We start from the raw sequence: 25,802 nt of genomic DNA, 5'->3' as shown, positions 1-25,802 counted from the left end.
GAATATAACAGAAAAGACATCATCATCATAATTATATGAACACATTACCGACCCACTGCATGGCACGAAAGCCTATCACCGTTTCTATCGCATCGTAACAGAAAATACATATGAGATGAAACAGCCGATTGGCGCAGTGGGCAGTGACCCTGCTTTCTGAGTCCTAGGCCGTGGGTTCGATACCCACAACTGGAAAATGCTTGTGTGATGAACATGAATGTTTTTTAGTGTCTGGGTGTTTATTTGTATATTATAATTATTTACGTGTATTATATTGATAAAAATATTCATCAGCTATCTTAGTACCCATAACACAAGCTACGCTTAATTTGGGGCTAGATGGCGATGTGTGTATTGTCGTAGTATATTTATTTCTTATTTATTTTATTTATTTATTTGGTACTTATGTAGTTGCCTTAAGATGGCTTAAACTGAAATATTAAAATTTTAGGACTCTTGGTCATAAAATACAAAACAAATATAATTTTATTATTTAAAGATTTAGGTGTAGATGCTATGCGATAATTAGCTTAATTTAAGACATAGAATAATTGTTAGTTGAATAAGCTACCGATAACTTTTTATAGAGATTTGTCCGGCCAGACCAAGCTTAGCTTTACTTCATGATAAAAAAAAGATGTAAGTATGAAATACGATGCAGATTGTGAAATTACAATCCCACCGTTGCGTTGGAAGGCAACCACGCGTGAGATAACCCTTGAACTATACGAAAGCCTTAATTATTACTTACATACGTTTTGCTTAGCAATGACCTTTGCGAATACGATCATCAGAGATTAACATTCAGAATTTGCTGTAATCAATGGATCATTAAGACGCATATCGATTAGCAGTCAGATGTAAGTTTTAACATAAATAAACATCGATGTCATAGAAAACGAGTGAGAACGAAAAAAATCCCGCTGACGAAAAAAAAATACTTTTCTACAAAATTTTATCACCTTTTTTTTTTTAATCAGACAAAAGTATTCCTGATCCATTAGCAAAACCTTGCTATAGACAAAAAATTACAATATATTCGCAATATGAAACAATTTGTTAGTAGTAAACATGTACAATGCTATATTAGCAAATTAGGAATTTGCATTGTCTATACATACAAATGCAAACAAAAACATGGGAAAGGTTATTGTTCTCTTTATATAACTCATAGTGTAACTATAATTGTTCTGTGAATTATTGACAATGACAATTAATTAATTATTTATTTACGGCTGTATCACATGTATTTTAAGCAAACCTTTAATGAGACGGAAAATAAGAAGAGACATCTTGAAGAAATCGTTTAAAAATTACAAATTTTATACCGATAACGACATACGAAATAAAATGGAAGGCTTTATGTCCGACTATGCGTTTTTTTTTGCTCACCGAAAGTTAAAAACTTTGTGGAATTTCACTTAATATTTTTTTAATTTTCTTGAAGAAGGTTCTATCTTATATTTAACATTAGACTACGATAAGGAGTAAAGGAACAAGAAAAAAGTCGAAACGCCTAGTGAAATTGAATAGCAAATTCGGACTGGCGCAGACTAGTGAATAGAGATTTGTAAGGATAAAATTCACTAGCAAAAAGTTGACGTAGATGAACTCATCTGAAACCGCTAGTAAATTATACATAACAACTCAAAAGATCATCATCCCCATCATTGTTAACCCAATTATCGGCCCAATAAAGGGTATGCATCTCTAGTCAAGTCGAAAAAGATAAGTACACTTCGCAAGGCTTTGAAAACATTACAGAAATCTCACATTCAAGCAGGAAACGATGTTTTCCTTTTACATTAAACAACGTCAAATTGAATTGCTTAGAACGCACATAACTACGAAAAATTAGTGCTGGGGATCGAACTCGGTCCCCCTGAACGGGAAGCTAACATCTTACCCATTAGGTTATTATCGCTTTTCAATACATACGCTACCAACACTGTACCATCATGAACGCCGCCTTGTAAACTTCTTTATTCGTGTTTATATTCTTTTATTATTTCCTTTAATTGTAGTGATTCTCTGACTGTTTATAAATTATTGATGTTCGAACCTATGGTAGAGTCCCCACATCATATTTAACGTTTCAAAAGTGTTTTAATAGTAATCCTACATGAAATAAGCTAATTTGGATTTTTTTTAATGCTTTTTTATACTGTTGAAAATTTAATGCTAAATAAAATAAGTTTGTTGTTTTAAAGATGACCTTTAACAATCAATTAAACTTGGATCCGTAATTGATATGCAATAAATCATAAAAAAAACATATTTTTTTAATGCACGTGAAGCATTTACAAAAGCGAGGATGGGCCTATTTGTCTTAAATGTCAGGTCACGAAGGCTTTAATTTGTGAGGCCAACCGTCGAAGATTCGTGAGGTCGGACGGCGTGATCCCGGACTATTTCCGCGTGTTGTAGACGTTAGTTACATTACATGTTAAAGATGACCCTATTGTTTCCTAATTGTTAAACATTAATGCTACAGGACAGCATTTTTTGTAACATTAATGTATTTAAGGGGTTTTTAAAATCGTTTCCTTAGTTAATTTAACTACGATCTGCTTGATTAGACAAGGCAGGCCTGGCTGGCACGATATTGAAAATAAATATTTCCTTAGTTGATTAAACCACAACCTTCTTGTTTGGAATTTGGTCAAAGACTAAGGCAGGGATGGGATCCGAAAGTCTGCATTATACAACGTGTAAATGAAAACCGGAATAATACTTTACAGGCTTTAGAGGCACATTATTTACTGTCTCTGAGTCTTAAACTGTCAAACCGAAACGCTAATAGTTATTGAGTAAACCCATAGTTTTACCTAGCCCTAACACCTGTCACTTTATTAGATACGCGTCGCGTAGCAAAGGTACTATGCACGTGTCGTTCTTTTATCATCAATAGGGTTGTCATAAGTAAACACTTAAAATGTTTTGAATTAGTTTGTGTGGAAAAATAAATGTGCTTCTTTTGATTTAATATTTTAACAGAGTGATTCCTCATAAAATATACTTATGCATCCTGCATTATTACTTCGTAATTTGGTTAGACGTTGTTTATACAAACTAACAAACAAAGATGCGTGTTCGTTTACGGATCAGGAGATCCTGAGTTAAATAATTACCGATTTTGAAAAAGGTAATGTAAGGTTTCTGCTAAAAACTTCTTAGGGTCATCACGCTGCTAGGAAAATGGCGTCCCAATTATTATCATTATATTATCCAAATGTCCAGCTGACTTACGTCCCACTGCCGGGTACGGATCTATGTTATAGGAAAGACGAAATTAAAATAGACCCACCACGCCGTTTATTATAGGTTGGCGGGCTTTAACGATTAATATTACAGATTATTGTAAATAGCAAACGGGACTCACATAATTAACAGAATACAGAAACCGTGTACATGATTAATATTGAAGCATCAAAAAAACTAAACTTTAGAATGCTTTCTCGAAGAAACGGTTGGTTACTTCATTGAATTTAGAAGTTGACAGTAATTATTTTCCCTCTAATGTTCTAAACGTTCAGCATATTATGTGAAAATGGGAAAAAGTTTGTGAGCTAGCAACAGTCCGCGGGTGTAAAGTGAGACCTGCACGGGGTGTTTTCACAGTTTTTGGACACAATCCACTGCATACAATAATGGCTGAATGAGGATTCTGTCTTCTTAGTTCAATACCGGGACCGATGCCCGGGGCTCGGAGTTGGATCATGTCAATTTCTTAGCTTCGGGTTGGTAGTTTAACTAAGAATTTACTGTCAGAAAACGAAACAACTTTTGACCTGAGCCAAGAATCAAACCTATTGACCGATATTCAAACACATGGACCCCTAGACACACATAGAAATTAGCTTATCTAATTTATATAAGAAATATATAATCGTTAAACGCATAATGATGATGCAACACTTAAGAGCGCTTGACATTACCAAGCCAAACTTACGGCCGATAAAAATCACCTGAGTGCACGATTTATTCGCAGATGCGATGGCCCTTCCAACTTTGTTACATTGACCTGTCAACCGGTGGAAATAAAACGGCATTTACTTATTTGCCGAGTCGTGACAAATCGCTGGTTGAACAATGTTAAGAAATAACTCCTTTAGCTTCTATTGGAGATGTCACTTGACACTAATATGACGGATGTTTCGGAGCCTTATAAAATGCTACATGACGCTTACACCGTTTTATATTAAGGTGATAGATAGTTCACCGTAAAGTTAAACAGTTGTTTTGTTTTTTTTTTGAGATAGTACTTTATTTTATTTATAAACAAAAACCATTGCCGAGTTGGCCTAGATGTGTGAAGCTGTGTGTGGCTTGATATGTTTTAAAATTTTATGGTATGTATGAAGATAATTGAACTTCAATTTCTTTTCGTTCCAGGGCCCCATGAAGCGACTGTCATGCGCATAGCGGCACTGATTGCACTCGTGCAGGTAACGTATAACCCTATTGATAATACACTGGGAATTTAAAACCTTAGAGGGTTTTGCAGATACCGTTCGTCTAAATCAGTTCAAATGTGGGAATACTGCAAGTAACGAAATCCACAAACTGATAATGGCATTTTTTTTTTGTTGCGAGCGTTGTTCGGGTGCATTGACCATTCATATTCGAGCAATGCAATGAGAAGCAGATGGAAAGTTTTTTGGGCCCCTATACTTACATATTTTTGAAAATAGTTAAAGAGTGGTTTGATATACCTAGTATTCCTAAATATTTGTGATCGAACGAAACCTACATGGCGAAACTACTTTGTCCTTAATAAATAACGGTTTTCTTAAACCGCTTTTAAGCTCCTGTTCAACTAAGTTAAAAGAGTACCGCAAGACTATTCAAAGCGCCTTGCGTACCTACCCCACTTTGTCCTCGGATGGTATTCAACTGCGATCCTAATCGCTATGACATCCTAAAAATTGTGACTTGGAACTGATAAATTTCATTAATATTATGTCTTCAACATAGTTAAAGACATAATATTAATTTAAAATCCAAAGTTGTTTCAACAAGTCCAAGTTGAATATTCGAACTTGCAATATTTCAACTTTAAGGAGGGGTATGGAATAAGTAGCCGTGAATTTTGAGCCTGAGCAGGTCTAGTATATGTAGGAGACATCAATTTTCTCCCCCGATTAAATCCACTGACATGAGGTAAACTTTACTTTATGCACCTGCCAAAGCCGAGAAACAAGAGAGTTTGACATTACACGTATTTTATTTGGCTATTATATCCACACGTGCGCCCATTCTTGAAGAGTGGATAAAACAGTAAAAGGGAATAAACATTTGTCCCTTCCCCGTGGAGGAAATGTCAAAAAAAAATATATTTTTCGTGCTAGCAGTAGACAAGTGTCAGAAGCATCAACGTCACACTACCCCCTCTATATCATCACATCAACCCATTTACGGCTCAGTACAGGGCATGGGTCTCCTCCCACAGTGAACAGGGTTTAGGTCATAGTCCACCACGCTGACCCAGTGCGGACTGGTGGACTCACACACCTTTGAGAACGTTTCGAAGAACTCTAAGGCATGCAGGTTTCCTCACGATATTTTCCTTCACCGTTAAACGCACATAACTAAGAAAACTTAAAGGTGCGTGCTGGGATTCGAACTTGGCTCCCGAAAGTGAAGCCGAAGTCCTAGCTACTGGGCTATCACCACCTCTATATACATTTTACGAATTAACGTTATACCACCGTTGTTGTTGTTTAGTTCACTAGCTAACTTGAATATACATATAAGTACACTAAGTCGGTACTCTGTATACTTTATAGATGTAAAACGGATCAGGTATAGTAAACACTGTCCACCTGTAAGTTGTAACACAGGTGCACACTAATACAAATGTCATCTATCACGTGTTTCGGCACTGTTACATAACGTATCTATTCAGTTTTGAGCGCAAAGTCAAAGTTCAATACATTATTATTCAATCGCATCGTATTGTAGATATATCCCGCGGATGTAACACCATAAAATTGCTTAACACTTTTAGCCTAAGAGATAAGCCTTATGTAATTTTATATGGGAACCCATTGACCAACAAAGAATTACCTACTTACCATTTTCTTGAAGCATCATAATAAACTTTACATAGACAATAGAGATAAGAATTTATTTAAATTAAAATAAAATCGGTCTCTGCCAGTAGATTAATTAGGGACGTTTCGTCAGTAGAACTGTTCTGTAATAAGAACACAAAAAAGTTAGAAAGCCTTAATAGTGGCGGGAAAGGCCTACTTCTTAACCTAGACTTTTATAAACCTCACTGGCTGTCTCTAATAGGAGGGATCAAACAGACATTTTTGTTAACATTGGTGAACGTTGTGGTGTTATAATTGTGAGATCCCGGGTTTGATTCCCGGCAGGGGCGATTCGGGAATTTAAAATTTATGAATTTCTCTGGTCGTGTGTGATGGGGCTTCCAACTAGCAAGCCCCATCAGGAAGACAGTCGACAGTCGCCAGGACGACAGTCCAGGCAACTGGGTCGAAATATCGACAAATCCCAAAATGTTATCGTGGTATGTACCCGTTGAACTATGAAATATTTAAGAAATGTTGATTAACCACGGAAATCTTAGTTTTAAATTAAAAAAAAATGGTATGGCCAAAAATAACCAAACAACTAAAAAGCAAGAAATAAATAATTTCTACAACATTTTTAGGTCTGTGCCAAATAATATGTAATGCTTTCTATACACGTGTAAACGAATTACGAATTAATGTTATGGGATGCATAAGTAAATTTCATAAGGAATCACCCTGAAATAATATTTAGACCACATTTATTTTTCCATACAAACGAATTCAAAACATTCTAATTGTTTAATTATGACAACCCTGTGGGCCAAAACCCGCATAGTACGAGTACCTACGCTACACGACGCGTACCTAATAAAGTGACCGGAGTCACATGATTTTGATTTCGCATGTGATGTTAGGGCTGTATCGGATTTCTTTAATTAAAAACTATGGCAGTGGTTTACTCAAAAACGATTTGGTTTTTCGGTTCCACAGGTAAGTCTCAGAGACAGTACATAATGTACCTCTAAAGCCCGTGAAGTATTATTTCGGTTTTCATTTACACGTTGTATAGTAAAAAGTATCTAGTAATGTTGTACAAAGTGTTCCCGGGTCCAGGATCCCTCCAATAGTAAATATATTTACCAAATTAAAATGGGACCACCTCTGAGGTATGGCCATACCAAACAAAAAAAGAATCATCATAATCGGTGTATAATTAGCGGAGTAATAGCGTAACAAATAAAAAAAAAAACATACAGTCTAATTTAGAACCTCCTCCTTTTTTTAAGTCGGTTGAAAAATAGTATGCATTGATAAAAACGTGGGTTATTCAAAAAATCATATCGCAAAACAATATAGCCCATATATTTCCCAACGCCGAATGGCTTGTAATAAGGCGAAATAATGCGTGAGAGTGAAAAAAAACTCATTGTTCTGCTCTAACAATAATCTTATAGATAAGTTGATAACACCATCGCCGGCATTACAATAATAAATCTCAGAACTGTGGCAGTTTACCAGATACACATGTAACTTAAGAATAATGAAGATCTATTGTTAATGAGTATTTTTTTTTTCATTATCGTAATAACCGCTGTTTGAGGGTTACTAAGTCATGTGAACGAGGTGATCGGTGTTTCTGGGAGTCAAAATAAATCAAGAGTTAGAAGTATATATATAAATTAAAAATTTAAATTCCCCGACTTTCAATAGAGTGTTTCAATAGAGTTTGACGGCCGATTGGCGCAGTTTGCAGCGACCCTGCTTTCTGAGCCCAAGGCCGTGGGTTCGATTCCCACTACTGGAAAATGTTTGTGTGATGAGCATGAATGTTTTTCAGTGTCTGGGTGTTTATACGTATATTCTAAGTATTTATGTATATTATTCATAAAACTATTCATCAGTCATCTTAGTACCCATAACACAAGCTACGCTTACTTTGGGGCTAGAAGGCGATGTGTGTATTGTCGTAGTATATTTATTTATTTATTTATTTAGTGTACATTAGTCTAATAGTCAAGCTTTTTCATTTGACACGCATATTGAAGGACTTATGAAAAAAAAATCGCCATTTTGTGGTGGCAGCCATCTTGGATTCGAAATTTGTCGTGCGTGTGTGTATTGTATTGAAACCCCGTGCGCTGTAGTGGGCCGGTAATGGGTGATGATGATGATGATGATATTTGGTTCAAAGGAAAAAAGATGTAATTACGATTGACAACATAATAATAATCAGGTGAGATCGCAGTGAAATCTTGTTATTGTGTAACATAAAAATATGTATAGGAAATAAGACATCCTTGTAGGCCAGCGTGGTTAACTGCGGCCTTCTATTGTGGTAGGACTTAGGAGACCTGCAGTGAACCGGTAACAGGTTGATACGATGATGAGGACTCATTTTTATAATAATTTGTCCTACGTGTTCCATTATTTCCGAGCTCAAATCTAATAACTAACCGACCCGGTTTTCGCTGACCTCTTGATCCTTATTTGACTACAGATAATACAAACAAGACGGATATAACGAGGTTTATATAATAGCTGTGTTTGCTGTAGCTGTCGCTCGCTACAGCTGTTCCAGATGTTCAAACGTTGACAGCGGCTGAGCTGAACCTACAATTAGGCGGTGAGAATGCCCTGTCACCGTTCTTCGAGGAGACAAGCGAGGAGACTGGGGTGCACTTCGTGAGAGGGTCCAGAGCTGCTGGATCCCCACTCTCCCCTGACATCGACGTACAATGCTCGGCAGAGTTCATCGAGGTCACAGTTGAATTCTCCGATATATTCGATGGAATCATCTACAGCAAGGGTTACTTGAACGACCCTAAGTGCAAGTAAGATTTTAATTATTAAATTCGTTTTTGAAATGAAAACTTCTTTAGGCGCATTAAACTCAAAAATCATCGAGCTTGGGTCGTCTTCACCGAACGTTTTCCATGATACTGTATATACAGTATATTTCGGTACTTTTGGGTGAACAAAAAGCGTGAAACTCGCGCCATCGTCACCGCATGCTTCCTATGAGTCCCCAAAGACTGCCTGATGTTCTTTTTTTTCTGTGGACTGGTAAGTAATTATAAAACTGCTTAAGTGCGAGTTGTTCTTGCAAAAGGGCGAATATGAATGTATTTTAAAGGTATTCTTATAATTGAATATTGCTTACTAAAATACCAAGTGGGCGAATGTACGGCCACTAATGTAATATTGAACGGCCACTATTACCTGATAAAGAATAAATATGTATGTCCTAAACTAAGCAAACTTTAATTAAAAGGGGAAAACATCTTTTGTGCTACTTTTTACTACTTTGGATTTTATAGTCGCCCAATTAGTATAAAATGCGTCCACTCAGTATTCACCCACTTTTAATATTAATTGGCTCAGTATGTATTTAATATAATTAGTCTTGATAAATTATTTCCAACTTTTATTTTTACTTAATTATTTCCACATAATTAAATGCTTGTATGTTAAGTATCACAGCATCTCATTAGCCGGAGACATGTAGTTTATTATTCGATGCTAACTTATACCTTCAGAGACCGGAGAGCTAAGGGTATATTTTGCTTGTTTTCCAGATACGTTTCACTGGGAGGCAGCCAGTCCCGCTACTCTTTCCGAGTACCGCTGAATGGCTGTGGTTCCCGACCGCTCTGCAATGCTTGTGGCACCATCGACAATGTCCTTGTGTTCCAAGCTGACGATTTGGTGCAAGGCTCCTACGATTTTGCTCGGAAGGTAACAATATTTACTTCTTTTTCAATTCTATTCATTTGTTTATTGCTTTCATGTGAGGATATCACACAATACTGTACACATACACACGGTCGATATTTCATCGGACGATATTTATAAACGGTGATTAAACGCTATCTGGCGTAAGAAGACTGCCTCGTTTCTGAGCAGGGTCCGGGGGAGCAGCAGCGGAATCCTGCGCATGATTGGCGGCAAAATGGATAGTCCTCCGATTAATATACTTAATCAGAGGACTCAATCAATGTTAATTATAAAGTACCGACATAATTTTCATTGTTACTAACCCAAATGGGCTTTTGTTGTTTTTTAATAAATAAATTTGAATTGAATTGAATTGCGATGTGTTTGAAATTATATTTAACACTTTTTTTTTCATTGTGTGGTAGAGAAAAAAAAGTCTGTTTAATTTGTATAAATTGTGTTAAAAAAGAGCGTAAAATAATTTCAATTTACAATTTTTAATTTGCCTAAGATTATTACAATACTAGCTGTTGCCCGCGACTTCGTTACTTCTTATTACTTCTAACACTTTCAAAAATATGTGTACAAAGTTTCATGAGGATCGGTTAAGTAGTTTTTGCGTGAAAGCGTAACAAACAAACTAACATTGACATTTATGATATTAGTAGGGATAGGGATTTATAATATTAGTAGGGATAGGGATAAAACATAACTGTCAGCGTGTTGTTGTTATTTGAGATTAACTTTCATAATAAAGTTTGAAAAACACAAAATAGAATTTTTCACAAAAAAACCGACTCTTGTCTTGTACATGCTTATTTAAATAAAACTTGAAAACATTCCTAACTAGCTTCGTGTCGCGAAAAAATTTGCAAATACTTAAGTTACTACTATATGAATTTTAAAGGAACCCATTTTGGAATAAACCCGTTTTCGAACAAAAGAAGAATAATTATCCTCCTCCTTCATAAATTTGCAGGAGTTATGGCATATGACTTTTTGGAGTCGGTTAAAAAATTATGAAGCAATATAGTTTTTTAGAAATGAAGAAATAACAGCTATCAGTAACAGAAATAACAGTATCAAACATGTTAGTTGTAACCATTTCTTTTTTCATTTGTCAACAGCTTAACATTAAGAATTAAAACTATTTAGGCTGACTTATATTATTAAGACCACATTTTCAGCTATAGGAATAACTGCAAATTCTGATGATATATAAAAAATGCCAAAAGATAGGACTAAATAAGCCTCTCACTACAAAAACAAGAAAAAAAGTGAATCCATTGACTACACTTTTTAAAATTTCAGTATTCAAGCGTTCAAAATAATTTAAATGATTTAGTAGTGCTATTTGATTTTGTATTTAAAAGTTATGTATGTATAGTTATGACGAAGGGGCAATGCTGCCAGCATCTTAAAGTCAAAGTCAAAGTCAAAAATATCTTTATTCAAGTAGGCCCACAGGTGGCACTTTTGATGCGTACATAAGAACCACACGGTAGTGAGATGATGGCGATAACCAACGCGTCCTGGTCTAAGAAGAAGCCCACAACAAACTTAGCCGGGTGTTTTTTTTTTTTTTTGTTATCACCATCTCACAATGTCATTTTAAATTATTAGAAGAGCAACCTGGTTAGAGCAATAATTTACACCCAAGCTTTTTTATCGTTTACGTAGTCCTTTATACTATAATAGGACTTTTCTATAAGCTTACGTTTAATACAAACTTTGAACTTTTTAAGAGACATCTCCAAGATGACAATTGGTAGTTTATTGTAGAATTGTATGCAATTTCCTTTAAACGAATTATGAATTTTATGTAACCTAGTATATTGCACTGTAAGTTTATTCTTACTTCTAATGTTTAAATTATTGCAGTCACATTTTTTCTTAAATTTAGAAATGTTTTTATGAACGTACATTAAATTTTCAAATATGTACTGACTATACACTGTCTTAGGAAGTGTGCCTCGCTGCGTAGGTTTCGAGGACGTTTTAGATTTTATTTAGTTTTAAATAGTTTATGTTATGACGATAAGCACTTATATTTTCCAGGTTTCCTGTACAAACACAGCTTTGGAAGTGTCCGTGGGTGGTAAAAAACAAGAACAATCGCATATACTGAAACTGAAGCCTTTCATGGTAGATATGCTTGATGTGGTAGCCGTGCAAGGACCAGCCGGCGGTGTTGAGTGTTGGATGGACATCCAGAAGGGAGTTTTCCCCAATGTAAGCTTGCTATAATTTTAATCAACGTCTGTGGACCCGAGTTCGTACATGACTTTTAAGAGTTATATGTGTTTGTTGTAATTTAAAGGCTATAAAAATATCACGTATCACGGTGAAGGTCTTATAGGAATGTATTTTTCGGAAACCTGCATGCCTGGGATATCTCTATAATTTTATCAAAGGCGTGTGAAGTCGACCAATCCGCACACTGCGAGCGTAGTGAACTACGGCTTAAGTCCCTTCTAATTCTGAGAGGAAACCCGTGCTCTTAAGTGGGCCGGTAATGTTTTGATGATGACGACGCACATTTAACTGCGATAAAGTTTAAAGACTAAGCGTGAGGGGGCAATAAAATGATTAAGTATAAAATTATCACCTCAGTACAATTAAATAATGTATGATATTAATAATAGGACCTTATTTAAGTATACATATTTGTTTGACTAAAATTTTGACTTTTTTCTATTGATTTTTTGTTATCTGGAATACCTACTAACAGTAAAGTGGAAACCATTAAATATAAGTATATATATATTTATTTAAATTCAATTGATCATCCTAAATAAAAATTAAAATATCTTGTTAGCTATCAACATATCGGAGTTGCTTTAAAAAAACATCACGTTCAAAAAAAATTTTGTATTTCAATTCAAGCTACTTCAATTCCCTTTTTTATTTTATAGTTAACCATGCCCAACAAAATAATAAACAAATAGATACTGGTAAATGGAGTTACCAGTATCTATTTGTTTATAAAATAAAAATATTTTGCTGTCAAAAACTTTATTGAATTATTTGAACCGTTTGAATTATTCCTAAGCAAGAACCTATATGTTTAGCCAGGTTGACAATGAATGAAACAATGTTTCATAAGGCTATCGTTAAGTTCATGGATTTAAAAATTTTGTGTTGCTAAAGATAAGCTTCTCGGAACAGCTATAATGAAATCAAAATTTAATTAAAATTACCGTACAATTGTGTTAGTTAGTCATTTAAAATATTGCTCTGTGTTTTACCGGTTTGTGACAGAGCAATTATTCAGGAATTGTAATTTTTAAAGTACTGCCGTGACTTACAAGAAGAAGTCACGAAACGCCCACCGGTTATTCAGTAATAATTGATTACTTAAAAAATAATTCTAAATCCATGGTAAATAACCGAAACCAGTTCGACATTTTTACCGGTTTCCATGTTCTGCTTAGGTATAATTAATTAGCTGTAACATAACTAAAATTACTTAGCGTTCACGCATTTATTGTTTAAGTTTAAGTTTGAAACGTCCACAAAAATCTCAGCCTGGTTTTTAGAACTCTCATGCTTTTGCCTCGCCGTGCCTCGGAGAGCACGCTAAACTTTCAATCCTGCGCCTGATCCAATTGGAGTTTGAGAGCGAGAGAATAGGGAGTGCACCTGTTTACTCTGACCCTTGTGCACAGTGGCGTGAATTTCATACATGCCAAAAGCACTGCATACCCAAATTGTTTTATATAAGTCGTATTGGAGGGGAATTCTTCAATATTATGCCATGTACCGGCTTTATGCATACCCTGGTCAAAAACCCTGTGCACGCCACTGCTTGTGCACTATAAATTGTGGCCGAAATCGGTCAGGGAAACAGTTAAATTTTCTTTTTATTGTTTTGCAGACTACTCCACTGGAAAGTTCTATTAAGATCGGCGAGTACCTCACCATCTTGATATATTTGAAAGACATAAGAAACCAGTTCAATTTGAGAATCCACGATTGTTGGGCATACGACAATGAAGAATATGACAGCCCTAATACGAATAAGATCCAACTAACGGACAAAGAAGGATGCCCCAAGTAGGTCCCTTTAAAAAAAACAAAATGTCTCGCGCTTATATTAATGTAGTTACACAGCGAACCTTAAGCTTCATTTGCATTTCACAAAAACCAGAAGAATATGTACGGAGTAATTCATAATTGCTCAAATGTTTATCAGTCACCCAAACAGATCGTACAATGCAATGCAAATTCTTCGCACGTTTCACTCTGACACCAGAGCATATTTAGGAGAAGTTGACTTTACAATTAAGAATTGCTAAAATTCTTAGAAGATCAGTTAGGAGTGGAGTAAAAAGATTGAAGAAATTATCAATTACACCGTACAGATTCTTTTCTTCTTCTCCACTTTTCGCGCATTATAGCAGATTAATGTTCATTGTTCATCATGGAAATACGCAAATTAACGCTTGCAATAAATTCATAATTTTTTTTCCAGAAAAAAGAAATTCATTGACGAATGGCAGAAGTCCACAAATACAGGAAAAAGTGGTGCTACATTGATAGCTTTCAGCAAAATAAGTGCTTTCCGATTCCCAGAGACAGATCAAGTTTATTTGACATGTAATGTGGAGGTAAGCGTTCACAATTAAGTAAGCCACTAAATACTGTTCAATAATCTTTAAAGTGAACTTGAGTTTTACAAAAAGCTCCTAAACGGGAAAAATCGCTAAAGTTGGCTTGCTTAATGTTGGTATACATACATATATCTATATATACGTGAAGGAAAACTTTGTACCCCTCTTTACGAAAATTGTGCAGAGTACGGAATTTAAAGACACTTAAAGTTTATATCGAGAAGAAGTGCAGAATGCTGATTCTATTTTTATATTATCATAAAACATACAGCAAATCGATAAAACACACTCCCACGTATTTAACACATACACGCTTATGTACTCTTTTTTGGATTATAATTTGTTAGAAAAAAAACGGAAAATTAACAGTTTAGCCTGGGCGAAATCTGTGACTACAGAAATTATGTCTATAAAGTGACCGTGAATCAGTGTTAGACAAATCTTCTAAACTGATTGGTCTAAAAAAAAGTGCTATCCTGTTCTACAAATATACAACAATAAAAACCTACGAGTCTTAGACTTGGCAGTTTGATTTATAAGGAGTTTATACGACAGAATTAGCTAAGAAATATTGTTATTAACACATACAAATTATTGACATCGGGCTTAGATCACACAATTATCTTAAGAATTCGCCCCGTACTGATTTTAGTTTTGCGAAGAAGTGAATACATTTTCTTTTTCTTATGAATACAAAGATGTTGCTCGAAAAAATAATACTGAAAAAGTTTAATATTTCACGATAATTTTATTAAAGTTAAAACCACATTTTCTTATATATTATTCATTTCTTTTATTCTCTATTTGATGAAAAGTTTGGTAACCCAAAACACAAATATGGATCTTTCCGATCCGCTAAACTTAAAGAGTACACACTACACTACACTACATTACACTGTACCTATTATTTTACCTATCCTATTAATAACTAAAATGACTAATACATGTATAATATATCTCTTACTTTTAGCTATGCACAAGCAACTGTGACTCAAGCTGTACTGGTATCACAAAAGAAATCACAACAACCATACGACCACAACAATGCTTTCCAGGCTCAAAGGATCCAAGATGTCAAATACCTACTGAGCCTTCGGTTAAGTGTTATCCAGGATCGACGGATACTCTCTGTCCCGAACCAACTTCTCCATCTCCTAATTGTTTCCCTGGAAGTACGGACCCTCGTTGCCCAACACCTACATCACCCCAACCCCCAAGATGCTTTCCTGGCAGTACGGACCTTCGTTGCCCTAAACCTACCACCCAGGAACCGCCGAGATGCTTCCCAGGCAGCACAGACCCCCGTTGTCCTAAACTAACAACTCCGGAACCAGCAAGGTGTTTCCCTGGGAGTAACGACCCTCGATGCCCACGACCTATCACTCCGGAACCTCCAAGATGTTTCCCAGGTAGCTTAGAACCACGGTGTCCTAAACCAACAACACCTGAACCTCCAAGATGTTTCCCAGGTAGCTCTGATCCTCGGTGTCCCAAGCCAACAACACCTGAAGCTCCACGTTGCTATCCAGGCAGCTCTGATCCACGGTGTCCCAAACCAACAACACCAGAACCTCCAAGATGTTTCCCAGGTAGCTCTGATCCCCGGTGTCCTAAACCAACAACACCTGAACCTCCGAGATGTTTCCCAGGTAGCTCTGATCCCCGGTGTCCCAAGCCAACAACACCTGAAGCTCCACGTTGCTATCCAGGCAGCTCTGATCCACGGTGTCCCAAACCAACCACACCTGAACTACCAAGATGTTTCCCTGGTAGCTCTGATCCACAGTGTCCCAAACCAACAACACCCGAACCACCAAGATGTTTCCCTGGTAGCTCTGATCCACGGTGTCCCAAACCAACAACACCTGAACCTCCAAGATGTTTCCCTGGTAGCAATGATCCACGGTGTCCCGAACCAACAACACCTGAAGCTCCAAGATGTTTCCCAGGCAGTACCGATCCTCGTTGTCCTAAACCAACCACACCTGAACCACCAAGATGTTTCCCTGGTAGCTCTGATCGACGGTGTCCCAAACCAACCACACCTGAACCACCAAGATGTTTCCCTGGTAGCTCTGATCCACGGTGTCCCAAACCAACAACACCTGAACCTCCAAGATGTTACCCAGGTAGCCCTGATACGCGGTGTCCCAAACTAACAACACCTGAACCTCCAAGATGTTACCCTGGTAGCTCTGATCCTCTCTGTCCTAAGCCAACAACAGAACCACCAAGATGTTTCCCTGATAGTACTGACCCTCGCTGTCCTAAGCCAACCACTCCAAAACCAACAAAACCAGTATGTTATCCGGGATCACCAAATCCTGCTTGTCCTCAACCACCAAGACCAACGACCTTAAACCCACCTACTTATTTACCACCCTCAACACCGGAACCAAAATGTTTCCCAGGCTCAAATGACTTAAGGTGCCCTCAACCTACCACACCTGAACCACCAAAATGTTTCCCAGGCAGTACTGACCCACGTTGCCCCAAACCAACAACGCCAGAAGCTCCTAGGTGCTACCCTGGAAGTACGGACCCAAGGTGTCCGAAACCAACAACACCTGAACCTCCTAAATGCTTCCCAGGCAGTAACGATCCTCGTTGTCCTAAACCAACCACCCCAGCTCCTCCGCAATGCTATCCAGGAAGTACTGACCAACGTTGTCCGAAACCAACAACACCTGCCCCACCTAGGTGCTTCCCTGGTAGCACGGATCCTCGTTGTCCTAAACCAACAACACCCGCACCACCAAAATGTTTCCCAGGCAGCACTGACTCACGTTGCCCTAAACCAACAACGCCAGAAGGTCCTCAATGCTACCCTGGAAGTTCAGACTCACGGTGTCCGAAACCAACAACACCTGCCCCGCCGAGATGCTATCCCGGAAGCACGGACCCAAGATGCCCACCACCAACCACACCTGAATCTCCAAGATGCTTCCCAGGCAGTACCGATCCTCGTTGTCCTAAACCAACCACCCCAGCTCCTCCGCGATGCTATCCAGGAAGTACCGATCAACGTTGTCCAAAACCAACAACATCTGCTCCCCCTAGATGCTATCCCGGAAGTTCAGACCCTCGCTGTCCTAAACCAACTACGCCAGCACCTCCAAGGTGCTTCCCTGGTAGTAATGACCCACGGTGCCCTAAGCCAACCACTGCGACACCAACAGAACCAACATGTTATCCAGGATCGCCAAATCCTGCTTGTCCTCAACCACCAAGACCAACGACCTTAAACCCACCAACTTATTTACCACCCTCAACACCGGAACCTCAATGCTTCCCAGGCTCAAATGACTTAAGGTGCCCTCAACCTACAACACCTAAACCACCAAAATGTTTCCCAGGCAGCACTGACCCACGTTGCCCCAAACCAACAACGCCAGAAGCGCCTAGGTGCTACCCTGGAAATACAGACCCACGGTGTCCGAAACCAACTACACCTGAACCTCCAAAATGCTTCCCAGGCAGTTCCGATCCCCGTTGTCCTAAACCAACTACGCCTGAACCTCCAAGATGCTTCCCAGGCAGTAACGATCCTCGTTGTCCTAAACCAACCACCCCAGCTCCTCCGCAATGCTATCCAGGAAGTACTGACCAACGTTGTCCGAAACCAACAACACCTGCCCCACCTAGGTGCTTCCCTGGCAGCACAGATCCTCGTTGTCCTAAACCAACAACACCCGCACCACCAAAATGTTTCCCAGGCAGCACTGACCCACGTTGCCCTAAACCAACAACGCCAGAAGGTCCTAAATGCTACCCTGGAAGTTCAGACTCACGGTGTCCGAAACCAACAACACCTGCCCCCCCGAGATGCTATCCCGGAAGCTCGGATCCAAGATGCCCACCACCAACCACACCTGAATCTCCAAGATGCTTCCCAGGCAGTACCGATCCTCGTTGTCCTAAACCAACCACCCCAGCTCCTCCGCGATGCTATCCAGGAAGTACCGACCAACGTTGTCCAAAACCAACAACACCTGCTCCCCCTAGATGCTATCCCGGAAGTACAGACCCTCGCTGTCCTAAACCAACTACGCCAGCACCACCAAGGTGCTTCCCGGGTAGTAATGACCCACGGTGCCCTAAGCCAACCACTCCGACACCAACGAAACCAACATGTTATCCGGGATCGCCAAATCCTGCTTGTCCTCAACCACCAAAACCAACGACCTTAAACCCACCAACTTATTTACCACCCTCAACACCGGAACCTAAATGCTTCCAAGGCTCAAATGACTTAAGGTGCCCTCAACCTACAACACCTGAACCACCAAAATGTTTTCCAGGCAGCACTGACCCACGTTGTCCCAAACCTACAACCCCAGAAGCCCCTAGGTGCTACCCTGGAAATACAGACCCACGGTGTCCGAAACCAACAACACCTGAACCTCCTAAATGCTTCCCAGGCAGTTCCGATCCCCGTTGTCCTAAACCAACTACGCCTGAACCTCCAAGATGCTTCCCAGGTAGTAACGATCCTCGTTGTCCTAAACCAACCACCCCAGCTCCTCCGCAATGCTATCCAGGAAGTACTGACCAACGTTGTCCGAAACCAACAACACCTGCCCCACCTAGGTGCTTCCCTGGCAGCACGGATCCTCGTTGTCCTAAACCAACAACACCCGAACCACCAAAATGTTTCCCAGGCAGCACTGACCCACGTTGCCCTAAACCAACAACGCCAGAAGGTCCTCAATGCTACCCTGGAAGTTCAGACTCACGGTGTCCGAAACCAACAACACCTGCCCCCCCAAGATGCTATCCCGGAAGCTCGGATCCAAGATGCCCACCACCAACCACACCTGAATCTCCAAGATGCTTCCCAGGCAGTACCGATCCTCGTTGTCCTAAACCAACCACCCCAGCTCCTCCGCGATGCTATCCAGGAAGTACCGACCAACGTTGTCCAAAACCAACAACACCTGCTCCCCCTAGATGCTATCCTGGAAGTACAGACCCTCGCTGTCCTAAACCAACTACGCCAGCACCTCCAAGGTGCTTCCCTGGTAGTAATGACCCACGGTGCCCTAAGCCAACTACTCCGAAACCAACAAAACCAGTATGTTATCCGGGATCACCAAATCCTGCTTGTCCTCAACCACTAAGACCAACGACCTTAAACCCACCTACTTATTTACCACCCTCAACACCTGAACCACCAAAATGTTTCCCAGGCAGCACTGACCCACGTTGCCCCAAACCAACAACGCCAGAAGCTCCTAGGTGCTACCCTGGAAGTACAGACCCACGGTGTCCGAAACCAACAACACCTAACCCTCCTAAATGTTTCCCAGGCAGTACCGATCCCCGTTGTCCTAAACCAACAACACCTGCACCTCCAAGATGTTTCCCAGGCAGTAACGATCCTCGTTGTCCTAAACCAACCACCCCAGCTCCTCCGCAATGCTATCCAGGAAGTACTGACCAACGTTGTCCTAAACCAACAACACCTGCCCCGCCTAGGTGCTTCCCTGGTAGCACGGATTCTCGTTGTCCTAAACCAACAACACCCGCACCACCAAAATGTTTCCCAGGCAGCACTGACCCACGTTGCCCTAAACCAACGGCACCTACACCTCCAAGATGCTTCCCAGGCAGTAACGATCCTCGTTGTCCTAAACCCACAACACCTGCCCCCCCGAGGTGCTATCCCGGAAGCTCGGACCCAAGATGCCCACCACAAACCACACCTGAATCTCCAAGATGCTTCCCAGGCAGTCCCGATCCTCGTTGTCCTAAACCAACCACCCCAGCTCCTCCGCGATGCTATACAGGAAGTACCGACCAACGTTGTCCAAAACCAACAACACCTGCTCCCCCTAGATGCTATCCCGGAAGTACAGACCCTCGCTGTCCTAAACCAACTACGCCAGCACCACCAAGGTGCTTCCCGGGTAGTAATGACCCACGGTGCCCTAAGCCAACCACTCCGACACCAACGAAACCAACATGTTATCCGGGATCGCCAAATCCTGCTTGTCCTCAACCACCAAGACCAACGACCTTAAACCCACCTACTTATTTACCACCCTCAACACCGGGACCTAAATGCTTCCCAGGCTCAAATGACTTAAGATGCCCTCAACCTACAACACCTGAACCACCAAAATGTTTCCCAGGCAGCACTGACCCACGTTGCCCCAAACCAACAACGCCAGAAGCTCCTAGGTGCTACCCTGGAAGTACAGACCCACGGTGTCCGAAACCAACAACACCTGAACCTCCTAAATGTTTCCCAGGCAGTTCCGATCCCCGTTGTCCTAAACCAACTACGCCTGAACCTCCAAGATGCTTCCCAGGCAGTATCGATCCTCGTTGTCCTAAACCAACCACCCCAGCTCCTCCGCAATGCTATCCAGGAAGTACTGACCAACGTTGTCCGAAACCAACAACACCTGCCCCACCTAGGTGCTTCCCTGGCAGCACGGATCCTCGTTGTCCTAAACCAACAACACCCGCACCACCAAAATGTTATCCAGGCAGCACTGACCCACGTTGCCCTAAACCAACAACGCCAGAAGGTCCTCAATGCTACCCTGGAAGTTCAGACTCACGGTGTCCGAAACCAACAACATCTGCCCCCCCGAGATGCTATCCCGGAAGCACGGACCCAAGATGCCCACCACCAATTACATCTGAATCTCCAAGATGCTTCCCAGGCAGTACTGATCCTCGTTGTCCTAAACCAACCACCCCAGCTCCTCCGCGATGCTATCCAGGAAGTACCGACCAACGTTGTCCTAAACCAACAACACCTGCTCCCCCTAGATGCTATCCCGGAAGTACAGACCCTCGCTGTCCTAAACTAACTACACCAGCACCTCCAAGGTGCTTCCCGGGTAGTAATGACCCACGGTGCCCTAAGCCAACCACTCCGACACCAACGAAACCAGCATGTTATCCGGGATCGCCAAATCCTGCTTGTCCTCAACCACCAAGACCAACGACCTTAAACCCACCAACTTATTTACCACCCTCAACACCGGAACCTAAATGTTTCCCAGGCTCAAATGACTTAAGGTGCCCTCAACCTACAACACCTGAACCACCAAAATGTTTCCCAGGCAGCACTGACCCACGTTGCCCCAAACCAACAACGCCAGAAGCTCCTAGGTGCTACCCTGGAAATACAGACCCACGGTGTCCGAAACCAACTACGCCTGAACCTCCAAGATGCTTCCCAGGCAGTAACGATCCTCGTTGTCCTAAACCAACCACCCCAGCTCCACCGCAATGCTATCCAGGAAGTACTGACCAACGTTGTCCGAAACCAACAACACCTGCCCCACCTAGGTGCTTCCCTGGCAGCACGGATCCTCGTTGTCCGAAACCAACAACACCCGCACCAGCAAAATGTTTCCCAGGCAGCACTGACCCACGTTGCCCTAAACCAACAACGCCAGAAGGTCCTCAATGCTACCCTGGAAGTTCAGACTCACGGTGTCCGAAACCAACAACACCTGCCCCCCCGAGATGCTATCCCGGAAGCTCGGATCCAAGATGCCCACCACCAACCACACCTGAATCTCCAAGATGCTTCCCAGGCAGTACCGATCCTCGTTGTCCTAAACCAACCACCCCAGCTCCTCCGCGATGCTATCCAGGAAGTACCGACCAACGTTGTCCAAAACCAACAACACCTGCTCCCCCTAGATGCTATCCCGGTAGTACAGACCCTCGCTGTCCTCAACCAACTACGCCAGCACCTCCAAGGTGCTTCCCTGGTAGTAATGACCCACGGTGCCCAAAACCAACCACTCCGACACCAACGAAACCAGCATGTTATCCGGGATCGCCAAATCCTGCTTGTCCTCAACCACCAAGACCAACGACCTTAAACCCACCTACTTATTTACCACCATCAACACCTGAACCACCAAAATGTTTCCCAGGCAGCACTGACCCACGTTGCCCCAAACCAACAACGCCAGAAGCTCCTAGGTGCTACCCTGGAAATACAGACCCACGGTGTCCGAAACCAACAACACCTGAACCTCCAAGATGCTTCCCAGGCAGTACCGATCCTCGTTGTCCTCAACCAACAACTCCAGCTCCTCCGCGATGCTATCCAGGAAGTACTGACCAACGTTGTCCACAACCTACAACACCTGCCCCACCTAATTGTTTCCCAGGTACAACAGATCCTCGCTGTCCAAAACCAACAACACCAGCTCCTCCAAGATGCTATCCTGGAAGTACTGACCCTCGTTGTCCAAAACCAACAACACCCGCCCCACCACGATGCTATCCTGGAAGCTCGGACCCAAGATGCCCAGCACCAACTACACCTGAACCTCCAAGATGCTTCCCAGGCAGTACCGATCCTCGTTGTCCTCAACCAACCACCCCAGCTCCTCCGCGATGCTATCCAGGAAGTACTGACCAACGTTGTCCACAACCTACAACACCGGCCCCACCTAATTGTTTCCCTGGTACAACAGATCCTCGCTGTCCAAAACCAACAACACCAGCTCCTCCGCGATGCTATCCAGGAAGTACTGACCCACGTTGTCCAAAACCAACATCAACAACATCAACACCTAGCTCATGCTACCCTGGTTCAAAAGATCCTAAATGTCCTCAACCATTCGCACCCAGTAGTACAAATCCTCCAACAACTTACTTACCACCATTCCCTGCAGAAAATGAAATAAAATCCCCTAGAAGATTAGTCAAGAAAAGTTTTGATTACTACGACGATACACAGTCGGAAATTGGTAAGAGCATTTTGTACAACTAGATTGTTTATAAAATAATTATTTTTACTAATCAGGACTCTGATTCTTTATTACGTGTTTATGCCCGTTTTCTTTTTCGTACTTGTTTTCACTACAACAAGTTTAGTGAAAACGAATCGAATGCCTAATGATTTTGGCAATTTCTATAGAAAAGAAACGTCTCACAAACTCTAAGATGAACATTTGATGTATACGTAGGAATCTCCTTGATTAGACGTTACTTATTTAGGCGTTGCTTTGTTTGTGGTTAGTGAAATCGGGCATTAGTAAATTTGCTAATTTTTATTCGAGCACCGATTACACAGCGAAAAACAAAGCTTGAACTGATAATATTAGCATGTAGTTGATTGACGTCATGATAGCATGTCGTTGAGAGCCGCTTGAATAAGCAACACTAGACCTTTCTTGGCTTTAACATCCCTACAAAATACCTATGCCTAGTTGTAGCCGTACTACGGTTGAGATCATGATCACCGGTTTGCCCTAGATAGGACGTTAGCTGAAAGCTCTATTTATACTTCCAATATTTGACACTGTTATTGGGAGAGCAGCATCTAAAGATGTTTATAATATTGTGCATACTCAACCACCAAGACCAACAATACTTAATTGGATTGGAATACCTATCTAATACTAATATTATAAAGATTTTTGTTAGTTTATTATTTGTACCCGATAGGCTCCGAAAGTACTGGACTGATTTTAATCATTTTTTCACAAGAAGAAATTTAAACTATCAGTTAGTAGCATAGGCTATAATTTACTTTAAAAAAATTGCAAAATTTTAACCCAAAGTATTAAAATTTTGCCTATGAAATTCATTAGTCGGCGTGCGCTGAGAAAACTATTAACGATAGATACATAAAAATTGAGTACTACATGATTAAATGTTTGGTTGTAACCTTCAAAAAAGTCCGCGAGGGAGTATATCAACTGCCATTTAATTTCGAAGTTTAGTAATCTCAAGTAAAAAAAATTAAGCACTACTCTTGTACAAAGCAATTATTTTCAGAGATACACTAAACTACACCCGATTTTCTTTTACAAGAATACGCAACCTAAAAATATCTGTAAAATTACATCTAAATTGAATGCCACACATCTCCCAAAAAAACTGTTCCTACGGGATGATTAAAAAACAAAACAAATTAGGACGAAGTCGCGTTCAAATATCTAGTGTTAAATAAATAAGTAAGCTTATTTGTTTTCAATTTGAGTTATTACACCTTTTTTTTGTTTATTTGATGTCGTCTGCTTTGAATAGAATGCTTCATCAGTATTGTTCGTGATTATCATCATGTTAAACCATGTAAATTATATATACAAAAACCTGCCCTAGAATTTCCTATTATACATAATATTATACATAATAGTTATAGAATAGTTTCTTTATTTCGTATAATTCAAAGAGATAGGATAACCTCTTGTCACTTCTATTTTGTCCAGTATTGCTTCAAAAATGAAACTTATGTTTTGTTTTCCAGACAACTTCGATTTCGCCCGCACTAAGCCAAGGACGAGAAATGCAAGAGATTTATCAAAAACTCTAGGCAATATTATTGAATCAAGCACAGGGTTGTCTGAGTACGCATACATGGGAATCGTAGGCTCTATCATTATTGTTATGTCTATAGCTATCGGTATATATGTCGTGAGAACCAAGAAAAATCTTAAACAACTAAATTTAGAAAATAATACCAATCCTTGCTAATTAAAAGTGTTATATACGTATATACCTACGTGTTTAATTATGTTAATATACAAAATTTTAATATTATATTTTATGTAAAATGTAAACATTATACAAAATGTAAATATGTGTACTTATATTTTAATGAAACTTCCACTGCCTATTAATGCTTATAAATAAATATACAGGCATTTATATTGATGCCTATTTTATACTAATAAAATAGTGCCATAGGATTAATATAAGCCCAAGCGCGCATGAGTGATTTAAACATCGATATTTTATATCGTCGACATTTTATATGTACTGTACGTAAAACATGCACGCTTAGGCAACGAACAGCTACATTTCGTAAGCTAAGCTTGCTTAATACTGGTTTTAAATAATAAAGTAATTACCTAAAACCCTAGTCAATATATACAAACACCCAGTATATTTAAAATCGTATAATATTAAATGTTTTTCCAGCACTAAAATAATTATTTTATATGCATTATTATATACTCATTTGTGATATATTTGTAAATATCTACCAGTTTAGTACGATATTGTGGCCATTCAATTTTAAGGTTTAAGTTTTTGCCAATTTATTATATTGTGTCGATTTATGTTAACCTACATTCTGTGTTGTGAGAAAATATAAAAAGAATAAATACTCTCAATTATAAATAATCTAATAAAATAAGTAAGTTTAGACAAGATGGAAACCGAGGTAATGCACACATATATAAATAGAGATTATTTATGGTGTCTGTTCTAAATATAGTGAAACGTAAATAGACAATTTCATACAAAAAAGGCAGGAATACCTCTTTTTTTTATACGGTTTCATTCTAATCAACTTAATATGGTATCCATACTTTTCTAAACAGAACTACGTTCATTCGGATGATAACTTCACTCTGGATGCTAGTTCATTTTCCACAATGCAGAATGACAGGCTAAAGAATTTAAATGAAAAAATGAATGTTAGTAAGATTGCTTGTTG

At 39.9% G+C, this 25,802-nt stretch overlaps 1 protein-coding gene across 1 annotated transcript; it reads left to right on the top strand.

The window, feature by feature from the left end:
* The first annotated feature begins 3,550 nt into the window (after positions 1 to 3,550).
* Positions 3,551 to 24,835, top strand: LOC120625036 (nascent polypeptide-associated complex subunit alpha, muscle-specific form). Its single transcript, XM_039891946.1, has 10 exons — positions 3,551 to 3,560; positions 4,396 to 4,448; positions 8,598 to 8,875; positions 9,620 to 9,779; positions 11,817 to 11,990; positions 13,636 to 13,814; positions 14,233 to 14,368; positions 15,342 to 16,782; positions 16,843 to 23,103; positions 24,609 to 24,835. Exons 1-10 carry the CDS (start codon positions 3,551 to 3,553, stop codon positions 24,833 to 24,835), a joined length of 8,919 nt encoding a protein of 2,972 aa, XP_039747880.1.
* Positions 24,836 to 25,802: the final 967 nt, after the last annotated feature.

The sequence above is a fragment of the Pararge aegeria genome, chromosome 7 (genome assembly GCF_905163445.1).
Source record: "Pararge aegeria chromosome 7, ilParAegt1.1, whole genome shotgun sequence".
In the NCBI taxonomy this organism is placed as follows: Eukaryota; Metazoa; Arthropoda; class Insecta; order Lepidoptera; family Nymphalidae; genus Pararge; species Pararge aegeria.
This window is presented reverse-complemented; position numbering and strand designations above follow the sequence as displayed.

Bases quoted from the DNA above. Each gene is read 5' to 3' on its own strand.
- LOC120625036 (XM_039891946.1), top strand. The intron at 9,780-11,816 runs GTAACAATATTT...TATATTTTCCAG, and splicing joins CCTACGATTTTGCTCGGAAG to GTTTCCTGTACAAACACAGC. The intron at 23,104-24,608 runs GTAAGAGCATTT...TTTGTTTTCCAG, and splicing joins CGATACACAGTCGGAAATTG to ACAACTTCGATTTCGCCCGC.